The sequence below is a fragment of the Dermacentor albipictus genome, chromosome 1 (assembly GCF_038994185.2).
Source record: "Dermacentor albipictus isolate Rhodes 1998 colony chromosome 1, USDA_Dalb.pri_finalv2, whole genome shotgun sequence".
NCBI lineage: Eukaryota > Metazoa > Arthropoda > Arachnida > Ixodida > Ixodidae > Dermacentor > Dermacentor albipictus.
The window spans coordinates 236,621,657-236,642,555 of NC_091821.1; the positions used below are offsets into that span (position 1 = coordinate 236,621,657).

The following is a 20,899-nucleotide window of genomic DNA, read 5'->3' on the forward strand; positions in this document are numbered from 1 at the left end:
GGAATACAATTTAGATGCCATTGACAAGGTGCGACTTGCTGTGATTCACATATCAAGATTAACCATATTATGTGCAGTAATCATTGCAAAGATGTCACTTTCAGTGGTGCTCTCCATGTTTCAGGTGCTGTCACAGGAAGGTCAATTCATTCAGGTTTTACATGTAACTTTATAGTTATACGCAGGGTGGTGCAAATATATACTCTGGGGAAGCTACCTGGGGTTCTGGGGAAGCCTCTTGGGGTTCACTATTCACCAATGTATACAGGAGAACACACATGCTTTTTAGCACTTACTACATTTGCATTCTCACAAGCAGAGAATTCTTGGTCCTGGGGCAATGGAATAGATGAATCTTTAGCTAGCTTTTCTCACCATCAGCATATGCTAAATTTCAAAGCATATGTCTGTGCAAAGTGTGTTGAATGACTGCTGTTTTAAGGGATGTTAGTTTTAGATTTGCAAGAGCAACGAAACGTGTGGTGTATTAGTACTCCTCATGGGAAAAAATATAATTTTCCAGATGGTCCATGTGTCTTTACAGGACATTTTAATGATTTCCCAGCTGGGCCAGCCTAATCCCAGGCAGGACGCGTGTACCCTTACCTTCACAGTTTGTGGTGTTCTTCCAGTCTATCTTGATCCCAGCCCTGCTGCATTCCCGCGCATAGGCATTGAGCGAGTCACAGTAACACTTGTCTGATGGGAGGCACTCGCACATGTCCAACATACAGGATCTGGCATTGTGATAGAAAGAACAAAAAGGGGATAATTTAATAAATCTGTCACATTTTGCCATTTGTTCATGCATCCAGCTCTGAAAGTTTGCTGGGCATCCCATATAGAAGACGCTAATGCATTTGATGCAAGTAAGGGTAATCAACTATTGTTGCTGTTATTTGCCAAGACAAATGATCTATGCTATCTAGCATGTACTAATCATTATTGAAAGTCTTTACCCATGTGGGGATTCTTCATAGTTCAATGAATGCTTCACATAGACAAGGTGCACACGACCCAAAGTTGACAGTGCTGTTACTACGAGATATAATGGCAGCGTAGTTTGAAAGGTGAATGTCTGAAACTATTACAATGCATTGTTCTATTTCCAGGTTTACCAGCATTTGTAACACTTGCTTAATTCCTCCATGTAATTACACATAACAGCTGTTCCGAGCAGTTATTGCCTGTTCAAGTTTCAATTTATGCTCATCCTAATATATTTCATTCATCATTGTTATCCTCAAAAACAGACTGCAGCAAAACGCAGTAAACATTTCTGTCAGATTTTTTTTTTAGTTTACTTCACTAGTAACATAAATGCAGACTGCACACTTCAACCGCTCCCCCTCCTAGAAGAAAAGAAGTATTTCAGGGGTACAGAAACAAAATCATCTATTCCAAATGTAGAGTGCCTTGAAGACACCTGAGATTTTGAAAAACTTGCCTGATATAAATTGCCACTAGTAAAACAATAAAGAAAGAATTTTAAATTTTTATTTTTTCGCTAGTGACAACTTATATCAGGCAAATTGAAGGCGCTCAATAAATGAATGTCACTATGGTGGTTTTCAGTATGAACTGATAGAACACTGCGGTGAAATTCTAGCCAAATGGATTTGCACAGAAGATTGTTATATATGTTAAATATCAAGAGACGAGTAGGTCAAGGGCAAGTAGATGAGGTCAGCACTTCCATTACTGCGGCACAAAATGCGATTACAATATTCAGATTAGTAATTACACGGCAATCCATATAAGTCATATTTACTACCCAATAACCATGTCCGAGACAAACATGTGATAGAGAATGGATTATTAAGTGAAGTGCAACAAGATCGTTGTGATGATTTTGCAAACTACAAATGGTTAGGTGTGGAAACAATATTACCGTAAAAGCCTGAATATAGGTCGGACCAGAATATAGATTTACCCCCGAACTTTATTTTTAAAACATGAAAAAAAAATGATATAGACCGGTAAAAAATGACTGGTATGCAAGACGGGGGTCAAATTTTTGCTGCGGTTTTTTGAAAAAAAGTTCAACCTATATTCCAGTTTTTATGGCAGACTCAACTTTTTGTGAAGCAATTGTATTGTTTTTTCATATTAGTAGGTAGCTATAGTGATTTGATGTTAATGAAAACAATGAAGGAAGGCATATACCTAGGTCATCTGCGCACATAATGCGAAGCACACAGCTGTCATCAGCCACCTGGGCTTTGTTTATTGTTCAATTATTTGCCCAGTCAAGTAAGACAAAAATTAGGCAGATCCAACACACATGTTGGAATCTATGTAAAGTGAAGCTTTCATGAAGCACACGAGGGTTGCAATGTGGGCTTGTTGGCAATGCATCTTCCCGTCTTGTCTTGCATCTTGTCCCGTCTTTGAATCGCGCTACCATACTCCCCTTGAAGTTTCATGAAGCAGCTAATTAAATGCTGTACAACTAAATGTAACGCATACAATTTCCTTTATTTTCATCCTATGAAACATGTAATCTCATGCAATGTATATGCACTGCACAGGTCACAACTTAAATCTCATGTGATGTTTATATTTATGCACTACACCACTCACAAGCTATGCCGAAATGCACACACCTGTTGAGATGGATACACGCTGTGAAACATCGATGCATAGATATCATGAAGATGAAGGTGATGCTTCTTAAGGGAAGAGGAGAGGTGTGTGGCACAAAGGAAGAAGTACACACGGAGATGTACTACACATATGTAAACACATTTAAGACTTCTGTTGCCCTTGTGTCACAGTTGTACATGTATACCCATGCTGGCGGATTGGTCAACAATGGACATATACCCAGTGGCCCAAGAATGGGGTAGCCCAAATATAAGAAATTTAGGAAAATCAATGGAACCACTGAATATCATGCGCTATTCTATTAAGAGGTTTGTGTGATTTAGAGATGCCTATGAGCAAACATGATAGTATGTACACATTTTGTATGATTTATTGTTTGATTATGCAGAGCACAGTTGCGCTCACTGGCCCACATTGTTGATAAAAATTAAACCATAATACCAGGGCCCGACATACGAAGAAAGAATATAAAATAAACCTAAGCTGCTATAAAGTAATGAAAACAAGCAGCTTCTGGCAGCTTTGTTGTGGTCTGTGGTTCCGACAGCAGTGCACTTATTTTAATATAAAGGTCAGTTAGCAAGTCTCCGACAGAAATGATTTGCAAACAAATTAGAAGAAGCGTAATGAATAAATATAAAAATAAGACGGTGCAAATTTGATTACTGTGCAAAACTGTTAACAGCATGACATTGATGATGAAGGCAACTGTGGTATGGTGACAATAGTGCAATCGTAACAACGACTTTAAAACATTTGTAAAATAGTTTTGCGGAGTTCATCTCTGATGATGATCTAGGAGAATAGAAGCACCTTCTGGCATGCCGCCAACGCTGACAACGCGAAACTGAGGAATGAGCTAAAAAAGATAATGCTTTAACACTCTGAAAGGGAGCATCATGTGACAATTTGGAAGTGTAGTTAGAAAAAATAGCAAAGCTAATGGGAAATGCGCCCTCCCTATATAATAGCCAAGTGGAAATTTCTAGCCGCCTCGAGCATGGAGAGCATGCCGATGGTGCTATAGACATCAGTGAATTTTGCCATATTGTCAAAATTTGTAATGGTGGCATTTTGAGTTATTCAGATAAGCCATAGCAGCCCCCTGGTGTAATCAGTGCTGACAAGATGGCGAATTTGACAATATGTTGAAATTTGCGGATGTCTTGGATAGCACCCAGAGAGTGCGGCGCAAGTCAATTGTGAGGCAGGTGTCATAAAGAGCTACCACAAATCAAACTTCCTTGAAAGTTGTGGCAGCCCATGTGCAGGGCTGCTTCCCAAAAGTCAACTTATGCCTTAATGATCTTGCTTTGCAGTTCACAGTATTTGTGAAAAATATGAACTGTCGTCGCTGCTATGTAAATAAACTGAAACTGCGTCATGCACTTCATTGCGTCCCTATGGAGACATGCCTATAAACGCTGCTCCGTTGTACACAGCCTTGCTTACAGTGCAATATTGTACACAGAAGACCACCGCAAGCGAGATTCCTCTAAATTATTTTGAATTTAGTTACGGCATTTACTTAATTGTTCCGTTCAAAATAAAATGTTGCAGTCTTGCCTGAAAGGCAATGCATTGATACCGATATCAGTGTATTAGGCAACTACACAAAGTAAGTTTTGTAATTTTATTGGCCGTATTAATTGTAGTGAACATCTGCTTACTAATTAAATGGACAAGCATGGTGTCATGCATGCACAGGCAAACATGAACAGATCTCACCCAATGACCACAAACACTCGCTGTCACAATGCTGGCATAATTAAGAGTGCAAACCTGGGGGATCGAACGCTTTCAATTCAGCGAGTCTCCGAAACTTCAGATTACGCTACCTCCAGCACTAGGTGCCCGGGAAGACAGCTTACACGCAGTCAGCAGCCATGTTGACTCACTCAATGTTTGCACCCGCAGGAGATTACCTCCAGGATAGAGCGCGAGCAGTGTACACGCTCAGCCGCGCGAACGGCCGTGCGCAGCCACGGCCGGACTTGCGGAGGAGACGACCGCTCACCTGCCCCCACCCTGGCCCGCGCTTGATCACGGTACCACACACTCACCTCCCCCATCTCTTGCGCGCGCTTTATCACATGACCTCCAATACTGGGCACGCAGCAAGCTACCGTTTTTCTCGGCTCACCCTTGCACACTTTCCCTCGTACCCACAGCATGGCGCAAGGGGCGCGGTATTGGGGGCGAGCTGCACCACTGGAAAAGCTGGCGCCACCGTCGGCGTGACGTGGCATGAGGGATCACGTGGACACAGCGGCCGCGTCGGCTGCTTCGGAAGCGTCGAAGCGAGCTGAAAACGAAAGTTAAAAGTCCCACCTGCGCCGCGGTTATGATTAAGTGGTGAGGCTGGGTGTCAGCTTGACAACATCTGAAAGTACTATAATAGGTAGTGGCTGCCTTTGGAGGCGTGCAGCATGGTAGGCTACTGCTCGGTGCCGCAGTGCCGGAGGTACGCAACGGACCCCGGTGTCAGCCTTGTTCACACGTAGCCTCAGGACAAGGAGCTGCGTAAAGTTTGCCTCGTGAAACTTAGGACCGGCAAACAGCCATCGGCTGCAACTCGGGTATGCAGCAAGCACAGACGCGAGGAAGATTTCTGCTACGGCGCCGGGACTGCGCGATGTTCGGTGAGTAATAGAAAACGCGCACTGAGACGCTCGCCCGCGCCCGCTGCCCGGCTAATGTCAGGACGGTTTGGTCTATGAACTTGTTGATGCTAGATACTGGCAAGTTCACTAGAACGGAAAGGGAGCGGTAAGACGCACATTAAAAGAAGCCATGGCATATGGTCATGTTTGTGTTATAAATTAATGCACTGGATTACAAAAAAGAAGCAGAGGGAAAGCGCACCCCGAGAAGACCGATAAACATACAGTGCGACCAAACTTGAGGAATAATATTGAAATGTCCAAGAATTTAGAAGGCAAAAAAAGACTGAATCGTCGCTACGGCACATCACAGTCGCCGTAGGCGTCGAATTCTCTATAACGAAATTATTTTTGAACAGTTCTGATAGCGTCCACGCAACAATGGTTGCTAGTGTACTGTGAAATACTCATATGCTGCGGCCTAAAGCTCACGGCACAGTGCGAAAACGCGCTCACATTGTGCGCGGACATGCATGCAGACGCTCAGTCGGTCGCTGCGAACCCCTGCGATCGCTGAATTGAGGCTTAATTATGTTATGCCTCATTTGGTTATACAGACAGCCCACTATAAGAACATATTTCACAAAGTTTACTCTCAGCGTTTGCCTACCTTTCATGTAAGAAGCCGGTTCGGGAGACTATCGCGGCGACCGCGCGCAGTGGCGTTCACTGAACGTATTCGGTGAAGAGATAGCGTCTGTAAACGATTCTATGCTTTCAGTTTGCCCAAGATTATTATATCGACAGTCAAAAAGTTCCCTCGTTTTGAGAGTACTTACATAAATGTCCAGGAGGGCTGCCGCGTGGTGTTTTTATTGAGCGCCGTAAGCGAAACCTATGAGGAGAGCGCCGCGTTATCCCTCATACTACGCAAGGGAGGCGCTTCCGACAGATGGCGACTCCGTAACTTCTCGCCCCCATATAAGGAAGGAAGCACAACCTACGAAAACACAGGTGGAATACGTTGGAATAAAGTCCCTTATCGAGTGGATTTACGGTGAGAAGGGTCGTTGCGCCATCTATCGATATATAAATGCACCATTTGCTGCGCCATGGATGCTGTGCATGCACTTCGCTGACCAACACTAGCATAAAAATCGGTCCTCGGTCGTAGCAGCACAATGCGGCTCTTTCTCCGTTCTATATATTTTTAACTTTCTTTAAGGCGAAGCTTCTTTTTTTTTGCCACTTCCTGGCACTTATTAGGTGCTAACTGCTGTCTTACACGATTGGCCGGTATATATAGTGTCACGGCCGCTATCCAGCGGCCGTGATAGTGCAAACAATTGGCACTGAGCATTGACCGTTCACACATACGGCCTCCGAGAGTGTCGCGCATTGGCAGGTTTTAACGCGATAGCGCTAAGGGTCCCGTGTCGTAGAAAATCACCCCCCCCGCCCAGGAAAATGAAAACTTGCCGTCTATGGTCTGAATCGCCGCAAAAGTGGAATAAACTTGTGGTAACTCTATTGACTTGCTATGTTAACATATTGCGCAAATGAAGCACAGTGTGGCGTGATACTCCTGAAAAATTATGTTCCGACACTTTGCGACAGCAACGTACCCTGCCGTGCCAATGAGGGGAAACGGTGAGTTCGGGCATTGGGCATACAGTGCCTTTCCGCATGGTTTTCTGCCACAGACAAATGAGTATCTTTAGGCTACTGAGCTGTGAAAAAGAGATGTTAGCTTTGGTATGAATGGGATATTAACAGTTACGAGCGTTGAGCTAGGAACAATTGAATGTCCTTTCGTGCACTGTTACTGTCGCCGCACTGTCGTGCTAACGAAAATTTCGCGTCCGGTAAGGAGCATTTCATTAACAAAAGGAAATGTCAGGGCTCGTAAGTACGCCTGATCGCAATGGATTGCGCATGCAGTCATTATGATAAACCAAGAACATCTCCTGTGTAAGCACATGTTGATATGTTGTGGCAAATACAAGGATTGGAAAGGTGTTGTCTCACTGCAAATTTCGTTGCTTGCACGTAAAACAACAATACGGGGTGATAATTCTCAAGTTTTATGGAATTCCTAAAAATCCCCTCTGGCAGATAGCACAATTCTTGTCCTTGAGCTGGATTATTCGACGAGGCGGACATTAGTAGCACCGGAAATCGAGACATAAGCAACTAAGCAGAAAAAATCACTAATTACCTTAATTAATTACTTTACGGCACACATTGCAATTCAAGAATTGTAACCGGTGAGCTTGCAAAACATATCCACTTAAATTTCTAGGATGACAACAGTTTCTAAGTATTATTTTTCCAAAGTGTGGGACGAAATACGTGCGCGTTCCAGTTATTTTAGCGCAATTGCGTTAAGGGCCCCGTGTTGCAGAAAATCAAGCGTCGGCGGCCCGCGTCCAGCGACCGACGTCGCCTCAGCAAAAAGGATGTCGAACCACACATATCCAGGTCTTCCACGTGGCGCAAGGAAGTTACTGAACTAATTGAATTTCTCAAGATAAAATACATAGAAAATCGTAAAGTACGACTTGCACACAACCTGTAGACATGATAGCGTGGAATTGTAATTTGAATATACGAAAAGACATAATTCTGTTACGCGAAAGCTGAAACAAACCCCCTTTCCAGCATTTGTACCATACATAGACCGGCCACGGCGTCCTCCATTTGCGCGCGCCGGCGCGCGCAAATCTTGGAGGCCACTGAGCGGCTCCCTGAAAGCGTTACCCGGTTCCTTGCAATATCTCCAGATGGTGCTCACCTCCGCCGCATTTACATTTGAAAATGCGTTTTTTTTTTAAATCAGGGGTACAATCAGGACTCGATAACAACCAAAGGTCAGGGGGATGCCTCGCATTGGGCGCTCACGGAAAGACTACAAATGAAGCTGTGCAGGGTGATAAGGGCTGGAGAAGCTTTGAAGTGAGAGACGCTCACAATAAAATTTATTATGAAGAGCGACTGAGGTATATGGAAGAAAGTAAATGGGCTGGGAGAGTTTTCAGGCATTTGTACAGGAAAAACATTGATTCACAGTGGAGGAAAAGAACTAGGAAGCTTACCAGCAAGTATGCGACGTTTATGTTGAGCAACATGGCCCCAATGAACGTCAGGTTGAAAAGTCAGAGACGCAGAGATAATCTCATGGGTGGCGACAATGGAAAAGAAACCTGCTATGAATAACTACTTAAGAGGAAAAATGAAATCAGGAAAGAAACAATTTATGATAACTCAAAGGGAAGTTCATTACTTTTCGAAGCGAGATCAGGGTGCCTTATAGAACACGCACTTGTAAAGCGAGATATAAGAAGGAGGAAGAAGCATGTGCTCGCTGCGCTAAAGCTAGGGAAACGATGGAGCATGTTTTATTATAATGTGGAGATATCTGCCCAGCGGTCGATTTAGGCACCTTGAAGCCCTTGGGTTCAGCGAGAGCAGGGGGAAAGTAAATATGTCCGCAATAGAGATTAGTAAGAGGCGATTTGTTGGTGGAAGAAAAGTAGGGAAAGGACAAAAAACGGAGACGTACAAACACAAAGTTCCAAATAGGGGTTCAGAAAGTTTGGTTATAGGAATTCTTCGTGAGCTTTTCCCTTTTCTTTTTCTTCTGTTTTAACATGAGTAGGACATTAGGCAATCTAATAACAAGAGCTTGGTGGCGCAACCAACTGCATGCCCCGTTCCAAAGGGGAAACTCATAGCATCCATCCATCCATCCATCGCGGCCTACGCAAGAGGCTGCGTTTCTACCACAAAGCCCGCCTTCGTGGATAGCGTTCGCCGCCAGCGTTTCCCGGTAAACATTACGGTTACACGTAAACATTACGCTGCAGTTGCCGGGAAGCGTGAGAAGCAGTCAGGGATATTTGAATGCTGTCGCGAAGCTCAAGCGTCCTCCAACTTTTTTCTGCTATATTGCATAAAAGAGCGTTTTGTTAAATAAGTAAGTGGAACAACAGTGCATTTTAATGGCGAGTTTGAGAGTGCATATTCATTTTAAGTGGATACGCCTAGCGAGTTCACCGGCTAAAATTTGTAAATTGCAATGTGTGCCATAAAGTAATTAAATAAGTTCATTAGTAGAATTTTCTTAATTATCTGAATATGTGTTTCTATTTCTCGTGCAAGTAATGTCCGCCTCTTTGAATAATGGTCAAGGATGAGAACTTATGCTATCTGCACTAAGGGATCTTTAAAACTTCCGTAATACTTAAAAAATGAGCGCCCTGTATATCCTTAACTGACTGCTGTTTCGTTGAAGTGCAACACACCAAGCTATTTTGGGTGCAAAATTTTAATTCTGTCATTTTTTGAGCCGAATGGCAATCTCGGTGGCTAATGAGCTAATATAAAAATAGCATATAGCTAAGTGGGCAGACCATGTATATATAGCTCTGACAATTCTGGCTGCTTACGCATCTACGGGGCTATCAGTCTCTTGCATGTTCAGAACCGACGGTTACGCAGGGCAGTGAAATCACATTTTGAATGCCACCGAAGACAATATTATCGACTGAGTGCTCGCGTATAACCACTGTTACGACGGATTAAGCAGTAGTGAGGTGGTAAGAGCTACATATATCTGCCGTTACGAGAAACTAGAAAGAACATAAAGATCACAGTTTTACCCAAAAGGTGAAGCATCGACAGCTACAGCAAAGTATTAGACAACTACACGAAGTAAGGTTCGTAGATTTATCGGCCGTATAAATTTCAGTAAACATTCACTTGCTAACTAAATGAATAAGCATGCTGTTACGCACGCACAGGCAAATGTGAACAGATATCACTTTATGACCGCGAACACTCGCTGTTACAACACTGGTGTGATTAAGATGGCAAGCAGAAGGGAACGAACGCCTGTGCTGCCCCATCTCGGCTCGCCTAGTTTTGCACCCGCCTCAGGTACCTTTAATATAGGGCGTGCAGGCGGCGTAAGCACTCAGCCGTGTGTCGGGTAGGAGGAGGAGACGTGCGCTCGATTTCAATAAACCTCTTTGACGCCAACTTGACTCAATGGGTACGTGCCGCTTTTCGATGCCCCCCCTCCCCACCCTAAATTAAAATACGAGAGAATTTATCCGGTGCTGGGTGGCATCAATATGCGTTTTATTTTAACGTTAATAATTTGTAAAAAATTGCTGTGGCAATTAACGCAGATCTACTTATTGAGCTGCAATACTCGAAAAACTATACATTACTGACACTGCAAATCAATACGCATGATTGAATAATTACCAAAAGATCACTAATTAACCTTTCAACTCGTTAATTTAGCGCACATATTGCAATACACGATTTAAAGCCAGTGATTTCACAAGGCATAACCACTTGGAACGAATTTTGAAACTAGCAGCCGTTCTGAGATAAGCGCAGTCAAACTTCTCGTAAATAAGCACAGTTCCACTTACTTTTTTACGAAAACGCCTTCTTATACATGGAAGCTCAAAAGTTACTGAAACACCACTGCATTTGGTCGCGCAAACATTCTGAACGCATATTTCAAAACTGGTGTCATCCTCAGAATCCGTTACAATGTGGATACGACTACAAAACTCATCGGCTACAATTTGTAAATTGCGCTATGTGACACAAAGTAATTAGTTTAGAAGATGATTATCAAAAAAGTAGTTACTTCGTCAAGTATTGACTTCCAATTTTTGTGTGCAAATAATGCCTGCCACGGCGAATAATCTAGCTCAATAAGTAGAATTGTGCTATACGCCATGGGTGATTTTTAAAAGTTCTGTAAACAACAAAATAAAACGCCCTGCATATTGAATCTTCCCTAAACATATGCACACCACGCGCGGTCTTCGCGGCGGTGCCAATAGATGGCGCAGTGTGTCCAGGGGGAAGCGAGAGAGAGTAGCCCGGCTGCAAGCGCCTCATACCTGACTCGTTTCGGCCGCGGCAGCACGGTGTGTATCTACATTAAATTGCTTCAGTGATAATCGCATTAGCGTTGACAGTCATCGCGAAATGGATTCTGCCGGATTTTTTTTTCAGCTCCAACTACACTTCGTTATTCGCGTAACGTTGTCAGACTGAGCAAGCGTCGTTCATGGCGCAGTGCCGTGGAAATGTTCTGAAATTAGGAGACACATACAAAGAAAAGAAAAAAAGAAAGAATACAGCCGCACGCGCCAGGCCACTGAGTGATTCGTCCAAGCTGACAGGAATCGACACCAGCAAGCAGACTCTGCCTGCAGTCCAGCTAAACCCCGTAGCTGCAAGACTTTGTCACTCTGAGTACTTCGCCTAAATCGTTTGTCGGAGGCATGTCCACTGACGACGGTCAAGTCGCAGAAGGCTCTGCAGACGCCGACACGACAGGCGAGGATGAACAGGTGAGAGTGTGCGTCATTCTAAGGCTTTTAATTAAGGTTTCTTCAGGTCGGTAAACATTTTTAGTTTGTTAAAGGGATTTCACGCTACTCACACGCGGCGCCACTCTCGAGTTTCGACATTCAATATTGTTGGCCTTCTCGTTTACGCGGTGCAGAGCTGGGTTCCGTAGTTCGAGCCGTTTACTGTTAACGGTCCCAGTAGTTAGCAGACAGAACGTTTCGGCCCGGAACGCAGCGGGAAGTGTTTATCAAAGGGAACATGTATGCACGCGCCAGTGTCATATATTTGTATCCGTGTCCTCACCTTCGCCTTCCTCGAGCGGACGCTTCTTTGCCACGAAACTACTCGCCTTGCTTTTTTCTGCGTCAGATGCGAGTGATAAGTCTGAGAAGGGATCGGTCTGTCCGGCCTTTTTCAGTACATCTCGACAGTGGTGAAATCAAGCGTTTGACATAATGCTCTCTGGTTAAAAAAAATTAAATTATGGGGTTTAACGTGTCAAAACCACTTTCTGATTATGAGGCACGCCGTAGTGGAGGACTCCGGAAATTTTGACCACCTGGGGTTCTTTAACGTGCACCTAAATCTAAGTACACGGGTGTTTTCGCATTTCGCCCCATCGAAATGCGGCCGCCGCGGCCGGGATCTCTCTGGTTAGGTAAAAGCATGAGTGAAAAATTGGATCAGTTGACCCAATGTACGAAACCCGCAACGTGAAGCGTTTGTTTTGACCTGGTCAGTGACCGAATTTTTCAGGCATCTCGACAGTGGCGCGCACCCAAACACAAAGGGGTGTGTTGACGAGGAGGTACTTTGTGCACAAGATCAATGAAAGCTTTCTAATCCCATTTTTAAGTGATCCGCTTGTGCGATGAACTGTACATTCTTCTTCCAAACTCTTGGAGATTTTGGTTGTTCGTGTGGTGTGCGATGCGTGCACACGGCGTTCTCGAGTGGGGGTGGACGGAGGGCAAATGGCCCAACTTCTTACTATGAGAGTGCAAGTGCGTCTTTTGCGCCCCTCCGGTAAATGGGCCTATGTGAGGGCTCCTGCATTCTCGGCTTGTCACTGGCTATAGAGTTCATGTACAAACTCTGCGGGCGACGTTGTCTTCAGAGTTCCGTGTCTGTTTAACCTCTGTCACCACATATGCTGTGCTGTGCTCCCGCCAATTAAGTGCTACATATGAAGCTTCTTGTCGAAAGGCCCATGTCACTTATGTTTAACATGTACGTGGCCCGTCCTTACTTGGGACCTTTGCCACTTCAAGTTTGAATCTTCTGTTACTTTTCAGATGCTGATTTCTTTTGTTCCAGTTTGATTCCGGCCTCGGCGGCCACATTTCAATGGGGGCGAATTACAAACAAGTGCCAGTGTGGCGTGCATTGGGTGCACGTTAAGGATCCCCAGGGGGTCAAAATTAATCCGGAGTTCTCCACTGCGGCGTGCCTGATAATCAGATCGTTGTTTGGGCACGTAAAACCTCATAATTTAATTTTTTAAATCTAGATTTTCTTTTATTACGGTTTTAACGCATTACATACGACGTCATGCTTATGACGTCATCTTATGTACGTCATACGGGAGATATACCACGGGAGATATACCGAGTGCTGGGGCTTCTGCGCGAGTTGCTTTCGTTTTCCTGACCGCTCCCGCGCTATTTTCCTACTGTCCGTCATTTGCCATCTTGCGTCGCTAGGAACTGTGCGGTCTTTGTGTAATTGAGGCGTGTGCACTATTGTGTGCGTTTTTTCGCGTTGACAGAGAGAAATACTAGAAGTGTTCCTACAGAAAAGGAAAAGCACATAAAAGCTCGAAAGTTATACTTGCATGGATGTAGAACAGTTCCCGATTTTAGTTAATGCTTAATCACTGCAGGCATGAAGAAAAGAAAGAAAAACATATGTAGATTCCGCGCACTGTGGGAGTTAATGTATGCAAGGATTTGGTGAGTCGGCAAAGCGAAACTGTGTATCTCGATAACGGACGCGCAGCGGATTTCGAAGATGAACTCGTCCCGCAACCATCCTCAACCATGGCGGCGGACCTTGCAGCAATGCGGCATAGCGCAGCCGCCAACCGCAGCATCTAAACCGCTCGACGGCACAAAGAAAGCTTCACTAAACACGGCTGCTCAACCGCAGCCAGTCTTTTTCCAAGCGTGAATGATACAATTCAGGTCGGATTCCCTCGCTAATTTAGCCTTCTTTCCGCCGAGCTTCACCAGTATGCATGTCGGCTGTGAAAGTCCACAAGTAAACAAAATGTGACGTCAGGTCTATAGGGTCAGCTTCTCCCGTATCTCACGAGCACGGTAGTGGAGCCAGACGCACGGGGCAGAAACGTCGCATATGCATTCGTGGGACGGAAAGTGCTCGGAGCGCTTCTTTCAAGCGTCAGGTTAAAGTTGGCGGAGAGTTGTTGAAAGCGGAAGAAACCATAAGATCGCTCGGCCAGAGCGAAAAAAGCTACACAACAAAAACGCTGTTGGTCAAGTTGCATATATGGGTGTACCGATTCGGAAGTAGGGAGGCAACACGCAGCGCTCTATTACAGCTCACTGTACCGAACAGGCCACTGTTCGGCGTGATGCAGCCGTGTACGGCGACCAACTGTACTGGCGTGCATCGTAGTGCTGTGATGGTTGAACGGAACAAGCACTACACAAGCGCGCTGTCAAAGGCACAAAAGTAACGCGCGTGAGGAAGAGCGCTCGAAACCCGCCGTGGTTGTTCAGTGGCTATGGTGTTAGGCTGCTGAGCACGAGGTCGCGGGATCGAATCCCGGCCACGGCGGCCGCATTTCGATGGGGGCGAAATGCGAGAACACCAGTGTGCTTAGATTTAGGTGCACGTTAAAGAACCCCAGGTGGTCGAAATTTCCGGAGTCCCCCACTACGGCGTGCCTCATAATCAGAAAGTGGTTTTGGCACGTAAAACCCCACATATTATTATTATTAAGAGCGCTCGAAGAAGCCAACTCGCGGCGAATGAATTCTGGAAAGCGCAAGCGGGCCGGCGGCAAGTGGCAGCGACGCGGGCGTAGCCGTGTTATCTAGCTGTGTCACGCCGTGTACCGCGTAGTTCGGCCAATCTGGAAGTGTATATTAATCGACGTGACGTCGTTCGTAGACCTTACGCTCAGCATTTGACAGTGGTGCGAGCTTGGTGGTATTTGGCAGAATCGATCGAGGATTGCGCGCTGCGTACCTGTGTAGTGACACTTTCGCCATTTCCCTCCTGCTTCAGTGAATGAGCACCGGACTCGAGCTAATGCCGCATCATTTTCTTTCTTTCTTTCTTTCTTTCTTTCTTCCTTTCTTCCTTTCTTTCTTTCTTTCTTTCTTTCTTTCTTTCTTTCTTTCTTTCTTTCTTTCTTTCTTTCTTTTATGCGCGGAGTGCTTCTTTGAGTAGCTATGCGTCTAAGCATTTCGTGCTAGTCAACATGGTGTGTTCTTGTCCTCTAGCATCCAACAGTGCGAAAGGAGGAACTGGAGGAAGAAACGAAGTTAAAGCCGAAGTACCTGGTAAACACGAGACGTGGAGGATCAGTGCTCCTCCAGAAACGACTGAAGAAAGGGGTGAGACTTGCAGTGCAAAGTGCCTCAGAAAGCCAGGCTGATGTGAGAAGTTCGTGCGTGCTTGAACGGATAGAAGTGCATGAGACGCGCTGACATTTTAACACATAATACGTCACCAGATTGTCGTCTTGTTGCTACAGTACGTGTCGGCGAAGTCTGTATATAGAGCTAGCTTTGAAATAGCCACCCAGGAGAGGAACATAACAGAAATTAAGATGCACGCTTCTGCTTCTGTTCAGTGTTCTTTGTGTTCTGCTTGTTCATCTGGTCCTAAAATGTACGGTAATATATTAAGCTATGGTTGCCTTTCTTTTTCGTTTTTTATATAGGAGCCCTTTAGAAGTGAGCCAAGCTAGCCTTCCTACAATGCAAAATTGCCAAAAATATTACGACCAGAACACTGTTAAAATAGTGATTAATGGGCAGCATAATATTGTGCTTGCTTTGGTGCGTTAAATATGGTGGCAAGGAATCCAGGACCGCAAAAACAAAGTTCTAAACGCGCACGAATCAGATGTTTGGCAATGAGTGGGCCGCGACAATTTGGGCAATGCGCATTGCGTGAAAGCCAGCTTGGGACTTTCCTAAAGAGTTCATTGGTAGAATGGTGCAAACATGTTGACCAAATATATAGCAAACATATAGCCAACGCTTTTTCACACAGAGCCAGCAGATATGCCGTCTTGGCATTAGATGCTTTTTACACGGATAAGCAGTTGAGCCATAGGAAACCGACTTTGTAAGTACCATACATAATGTCTTGTTCGTTTGACCAGCTTTTAGTGGTCGTCATGGGTGAAGGGGAAGAGGTATTGATAGAGTATATGGAAAAACGAGAGTCAAAGGTCCCAAGAAATGCACTGAAAATTTTTAAGGACATAAGACAATCCAAATTGGTGTAATTAAGTGCCAAAAATGGAGTAAATGAAAGCTGGGTGAAGACAAAACTTTAGAGAAGCTATGCAAGATATTTATGAGCGTTTTGTAAGCCGCAGTGAACTTCACGCGGAACCAGTGAAGAAAGCTGAGTGAGCCAGAGTTACTTCAAGTTGACTGATTTTCGCAAGAGATGATTCAACCCTGCAAGGAACCTGAGTCAGTCAGTTGTTCTTATGGCCTGATCTTTGGGGATAACGTGTCCAACGGAGAGAACGTGGGATTTTGCAAAATTCGTAGGGACCTCTAGCACCTGAATTGGGAACTACGCGCCTCGCTGCCTGCTTGGAAACGAATGTTCTCGGCAGTAGGGGGGGGGGGGGGGAGGGCTGGCCATTTCGACCACTGCTGATTGGCTGGAGACGAGCGAGGAGGAGTCAGGCCGAGGGAGCCTGTCTCGTTCTCGCTTGTACCCCGGACCAGCCAATCAGCGTCCACTAGGTGGACACTTACAGAATACCGCTCTTGATGCGTTTATTGTTTGAGAGCGTTCGCTTGCTGCAGTTACGTGGCTTCTGTCGTCGATAATTGAGGAAGACTACATCCCCTCCCTGTTCTTAAAAGCGGGATGGACTACGGGCTTATAACAATGTCGCATATCGAGCAAAAACCATTTGAAAAAATCTGCAAGTCGGCTGCCCTGCAAGGGTGTTTTTAAACCAAAAGCTGTCCTTCAGAGATTGCATTTCTCCCTGTGCAACCAGGGAACAGCTAATGTGAAACAACTGATGGTAACGAGCGAGAAGAAAGGGCAACCGAGGGTGCGCGATAGTTTTTTAGTCAAAATCATATGAAGCCAACAGACAATGACGCCAAGGAATGCACAGGGGATATTAAGTGGGGTTTTAACGAAATGTAGAAATAATAGGGAAAAGAAAGGAAACTAGTGGTGATGAACTGTGGCATCAGCTAGCGATACCTACTTTTTTGGAAACAAGCGCAAGTTTCAGACGTAATTAACTTACTTAACACATAGTACACCGCGTCACAGAGTTGTTTAAGTGCCAAAATCGGGGTTCTTTCTCGGCTTGGCTAGATGGTTTTCCCTATGCTGGTATCTATCTGCACATACTTGTGCAACTTAAAGAAGCACTACCAAATAATGGTAAGCAAAGCTGAATTGGTAACTCGCACTTCTGTGGAATAGCCAACATGTCATTTGACACGAGCAAGGTGTTTGTAAGCCAGAAAATATGCAAATGTGAAAGTTAGGCTTGAAGTTCCCATGCTAGCTCCTTGTGACGTCATAAGATTTGAGCAGTGTCTGCTCTTTAATAAAATACAGTCGGACATCGTTATACCGAAGTCGCATTCAACACGAGAATGTCTTCGTTATATCCGATATTCGTTAAAGATATATTCGTTACGTCTGATATCGGTGACAAACATCTTAGATTTACTTCGCTATGTCAGACAATACGCTAAATTGCGTTTCGGCTACTCAACAATGCAAAAACACATACAAATCTGTGATATCATGCTAATGTAGCGGCGCAGCGCTTCGGACACGAAATTCATAAAGGTAACATTTGCCCGTAAACTATTTCCGTTTCTTTTTTTTAATGTGTGTGAGTGTGTGTGTGCACAGCAAAAATATTTCGACTCTGGAGACTACAACATGGCTAAAGCAAAGGGCCAGGAAGCGGTTCCGCAGGGACCGCCCGCCGTCTTCCCGAAACCCACTGGGGTGACCATCCCTACAGTGGAGTCGCTGCCGCCGCGCAAGACCCCAATGAAGCAGAGCAAGCTCGCCATGGAGCCTTCTTCCTAGAAGATGCAAGGTGGGGCTGCCCGCTTTACGGGGGTCTAGGTGGCTTGTCGTGAAACTCCTTTGCTGTTGTCGGTAGAAGCTTATACGTTGAGATTGCGTAGCGGCAGAAACTATGAAGGACGCGGCTAACGTTATCCGCGGTAAATGTACCACGCAAGAAATGAGTAAATAATAAATGTATGTCGCGGCGTGCTTGATTACAGTAGGATTGAGCACACATTAAAGCGAAATGTCGGGGTGTGCCCAAAACTCCTCTCTTTTGATTTCGGACGGATCAGAGCCATCCCAAAATTTATGTCAAGTCATGAAATGTGCAACGTTGGCCAGTAATTGGTACGACGTCGGTGCCCTGGTAGTCGACCGACGTGAGACCGATGTCAATCCCCATGCTCGGCCTAAGCTACATTCCCAAGCTTGGCCCAACCAATCCTTGACCCGATTGGTTGGGTGGATGGTGGCCCAACCAATCCTTGGCCACCACACATGTGGTCAACATTGGGCCAGGGGAGCTTTCCCCATTGGGATGTCACCAGTGGCAATCTGATCGTTTCTTTTCAGAAAAGTATGTAAGCTACAGAAGAAGTTCATGTTTTTGTTCAACCAAGTTGCCTTACGGGCCTTTTAAGGCCACTGAAATCATTTAATATTCGCTACTAATTCATGTGATCACGCAATTACCAGTGCCTGCATAAATGGTGCAATGCTGAACTAAATGAAACCTTACCAGTAGCATTCACCATCGGGTTGATTATTTTTGTTGTTTTTCTGTGCAATATTATGAAAACTGCTGATTGTTAGTGTTTGTGGGCTAATGTACCAAGCGAAAAAGGCATTTGAAGCCCGAGCGACAAAGTTTCGGTAAATCCACATGTTGTCCGCCATTCATATGCTGATCCCTATACACGTGCCTATGCACGTTCCTATGCATAATGGTGATATGATGTACAGGTGGCACGGGTAGACACTATAGCACCAGATTTTCCTCTAGTAATCTATGTAACAAACTCCAAAATTCGCGCAGCATTATGCTTGCGAGATTTTTTAGCCCTAAGTTTTCACCGTAAATTCCGTAAATTCGCCCGCCTTTCAACATTCTGTAAACTTTCCTGTCATACCACACTTCACGGCGACCTCACACTGCAACGGCAGTGCATTTCAAACGTACATTTCAAAAGTAGGCTTTGATTCGTGTTGTACGAAGTTTTTCTTTCAGTCTTTGATCCCCTGTACACATCAGGAATGGAACCACTTTCCCTCAAGTGTAATAGCCATCACCGATAACAAACCTTCTCGTGAATTACTGGCGGACATTGTATGATCAGGAGAGATTTTATGTTACCAGAACTGACTGCACTTGTTTATTTCACTGCTTTGTAACCACTTCCCTTTTTAATGGCATGTAGCCCTGAGGGTATTATGAATGAATGAATGAATGAATGAATGAATGAATGAATGAATGAATGAATGAATGAATGAATGAATGAACTTGTGACGCAGTACCAGATCCTATAATCTCATATCCTATAAGATCCTATTACCATTCTGTCTCTGGGCATTTTATCGTGTGTAATACCTCCCAAGAACATAATATGGGTGAGTTAACGAGAAAATTTGCGCTGAAAATGTGTGAGGACTTGGAAATGTAGTCAAGCTCTAACCCCTTTTGCTTTTTTTGGTTGAATAAAAAAAAAAAACAGCGCTTCAGAACAGGACATACACTCGCCAATATACGTGAGTGCTGTATGTCTAAAGCTATTTTCTTTCTTCACCCAAGTATGCACCAACCGACTCAGATTACCACTCCCCTGTTGCTTTACTGCTAGTGGAGTGAATCATTTGACTAGGAATTTTCTGCATGTCAAGCTTAGACAAAGAAGACAGGATTGACTTTGTTAACCCCACTTGCGCAAAAGATTAGCCTCGTGCAAAAGATGCGGTGCTAACGCAGTATAAAATAAAGACGAAACAAACCTGCCTCTAAATGAATTATTCTTTCTCTCTCTCTTTATTGCAATAGGCCTGCCTGTCCAAGAGAAGAAATGCGCTCCATGAAGTAGCGGTAGCACCGGCTCACTTGATGAGAACGAAGACGCAGTTTTTGTGATGGACCCATAATTTGCCTGGTGCTACTTTTTTTCTTTTTTTAAAGTCTGTGTTGCATGGACAGTTTTTTTTTTTTTACAGATTCTTAAGACAACATCTTTTCCATTGAATGGTGTTGGATTTGCAGACGGTTTGTAGATCTGCACTGCCTTTCTTTTCCTTTCATTTTGTTTCTTTTAACGAGCGTCCATTGCGTGTTCTGAAAAGGGGAGGTAGGGTTCGCGCGCATTGTGCGCTGCTAATAAAGGCACAGAATAAAGGTGAGGGGTAGGAAACTTGTATCCGGGAATGCGGTATGCGCTCCATGAAGTAGCGGTAGCACCGGCTCACTTGATGAGAACGAAGACGCAGTTTTTGTGATGGACCCATAATTTGCCTGGTGCTACTTTTTTTCTTTTTTTAAAGTCTGTGTTGCATGGACAGTTTTTTTTTTTTACAGATTCTTAAGACAACATCTTTTCCATTGAATGGTGTTGGATTTGCAGATGGTTTGTAGATCTGCACTGCCTTTCTTTTCCTTTCATTTTGTTTCTTTTAACGAGCGTCCATTGCGTGTTCTGAGAAGGGGAGGTAGGGTTCGCGCGCATTGTGCGCTGCTAATAAAGGCACAGAATAAAGGTGAGGGGTAGGAAACTTGTATCCGGGAATGCGGTAATCTCTGAAGTGTCACAGTACAGGAGCAGCAATGATTTGGCGCCAAGCAGGTATTGAGTTTATCGGCAAAGCGTAAAAGCTACCTTTTATTTTATAATCGCATTGATAAACTTGATGCGATCAACACGAAAAATGGAATGAGTGGCTTCTTCCGGTCACGGATCGGAGAGCCAGTGCAAACGTGTAATGCACATATTAGCGTTTTAGGCATACAGCGCGCGAGCATGCACGCACGCGCGTTGAAGTTTTGAAGTTTT

General features: G+C 44.6%; 2 protein-coding genes across 3 annotated transcripts in view; one reads left to right on the plus strand and one right to left on the minus strand.

The window, feature by feature from the left end:
* Positions 1–20,899, minus strand: part of cv-2 (crossveinless 2) — a 249,887-nt gene that overhangs the window by 4,513 nt on the left and 224,475 nt on the right. For both annotated transcript variants that reach the window (XM_065430950.2, XM_065430949.2), the window contains one exon: positions 607–737. In XM_065430950.2, coding sequence (XP_065287022.1) covers positions 607–737 — 131 coding nt within the window. The remainder of the gene's footprint in view (positions 1–606; positions 738–20,899) is intronic.
* Positions 11,191–20,277, plus strand: LOC135901238 (cAMP-regulated phosphoprotein 19-like). The gene is made up of 4 exons (XM_065430951.2): positions 11,191–11,593; positions 15,065–15,178; positions 17,703–17,895; positions 19,903–20,277. The coding sequence occupies exons 1-3, from the start codon at positions 11,525–11,527 to the stop codon at positions 17,883–17,885; spliced, it is 366 nt and encodes a 121-aa protein (XP_065287023.1). The 5' UTR covers positions 11,191–11,524; the 3' UTR covers positions 17,886–17,895; positions 19,903–20,277.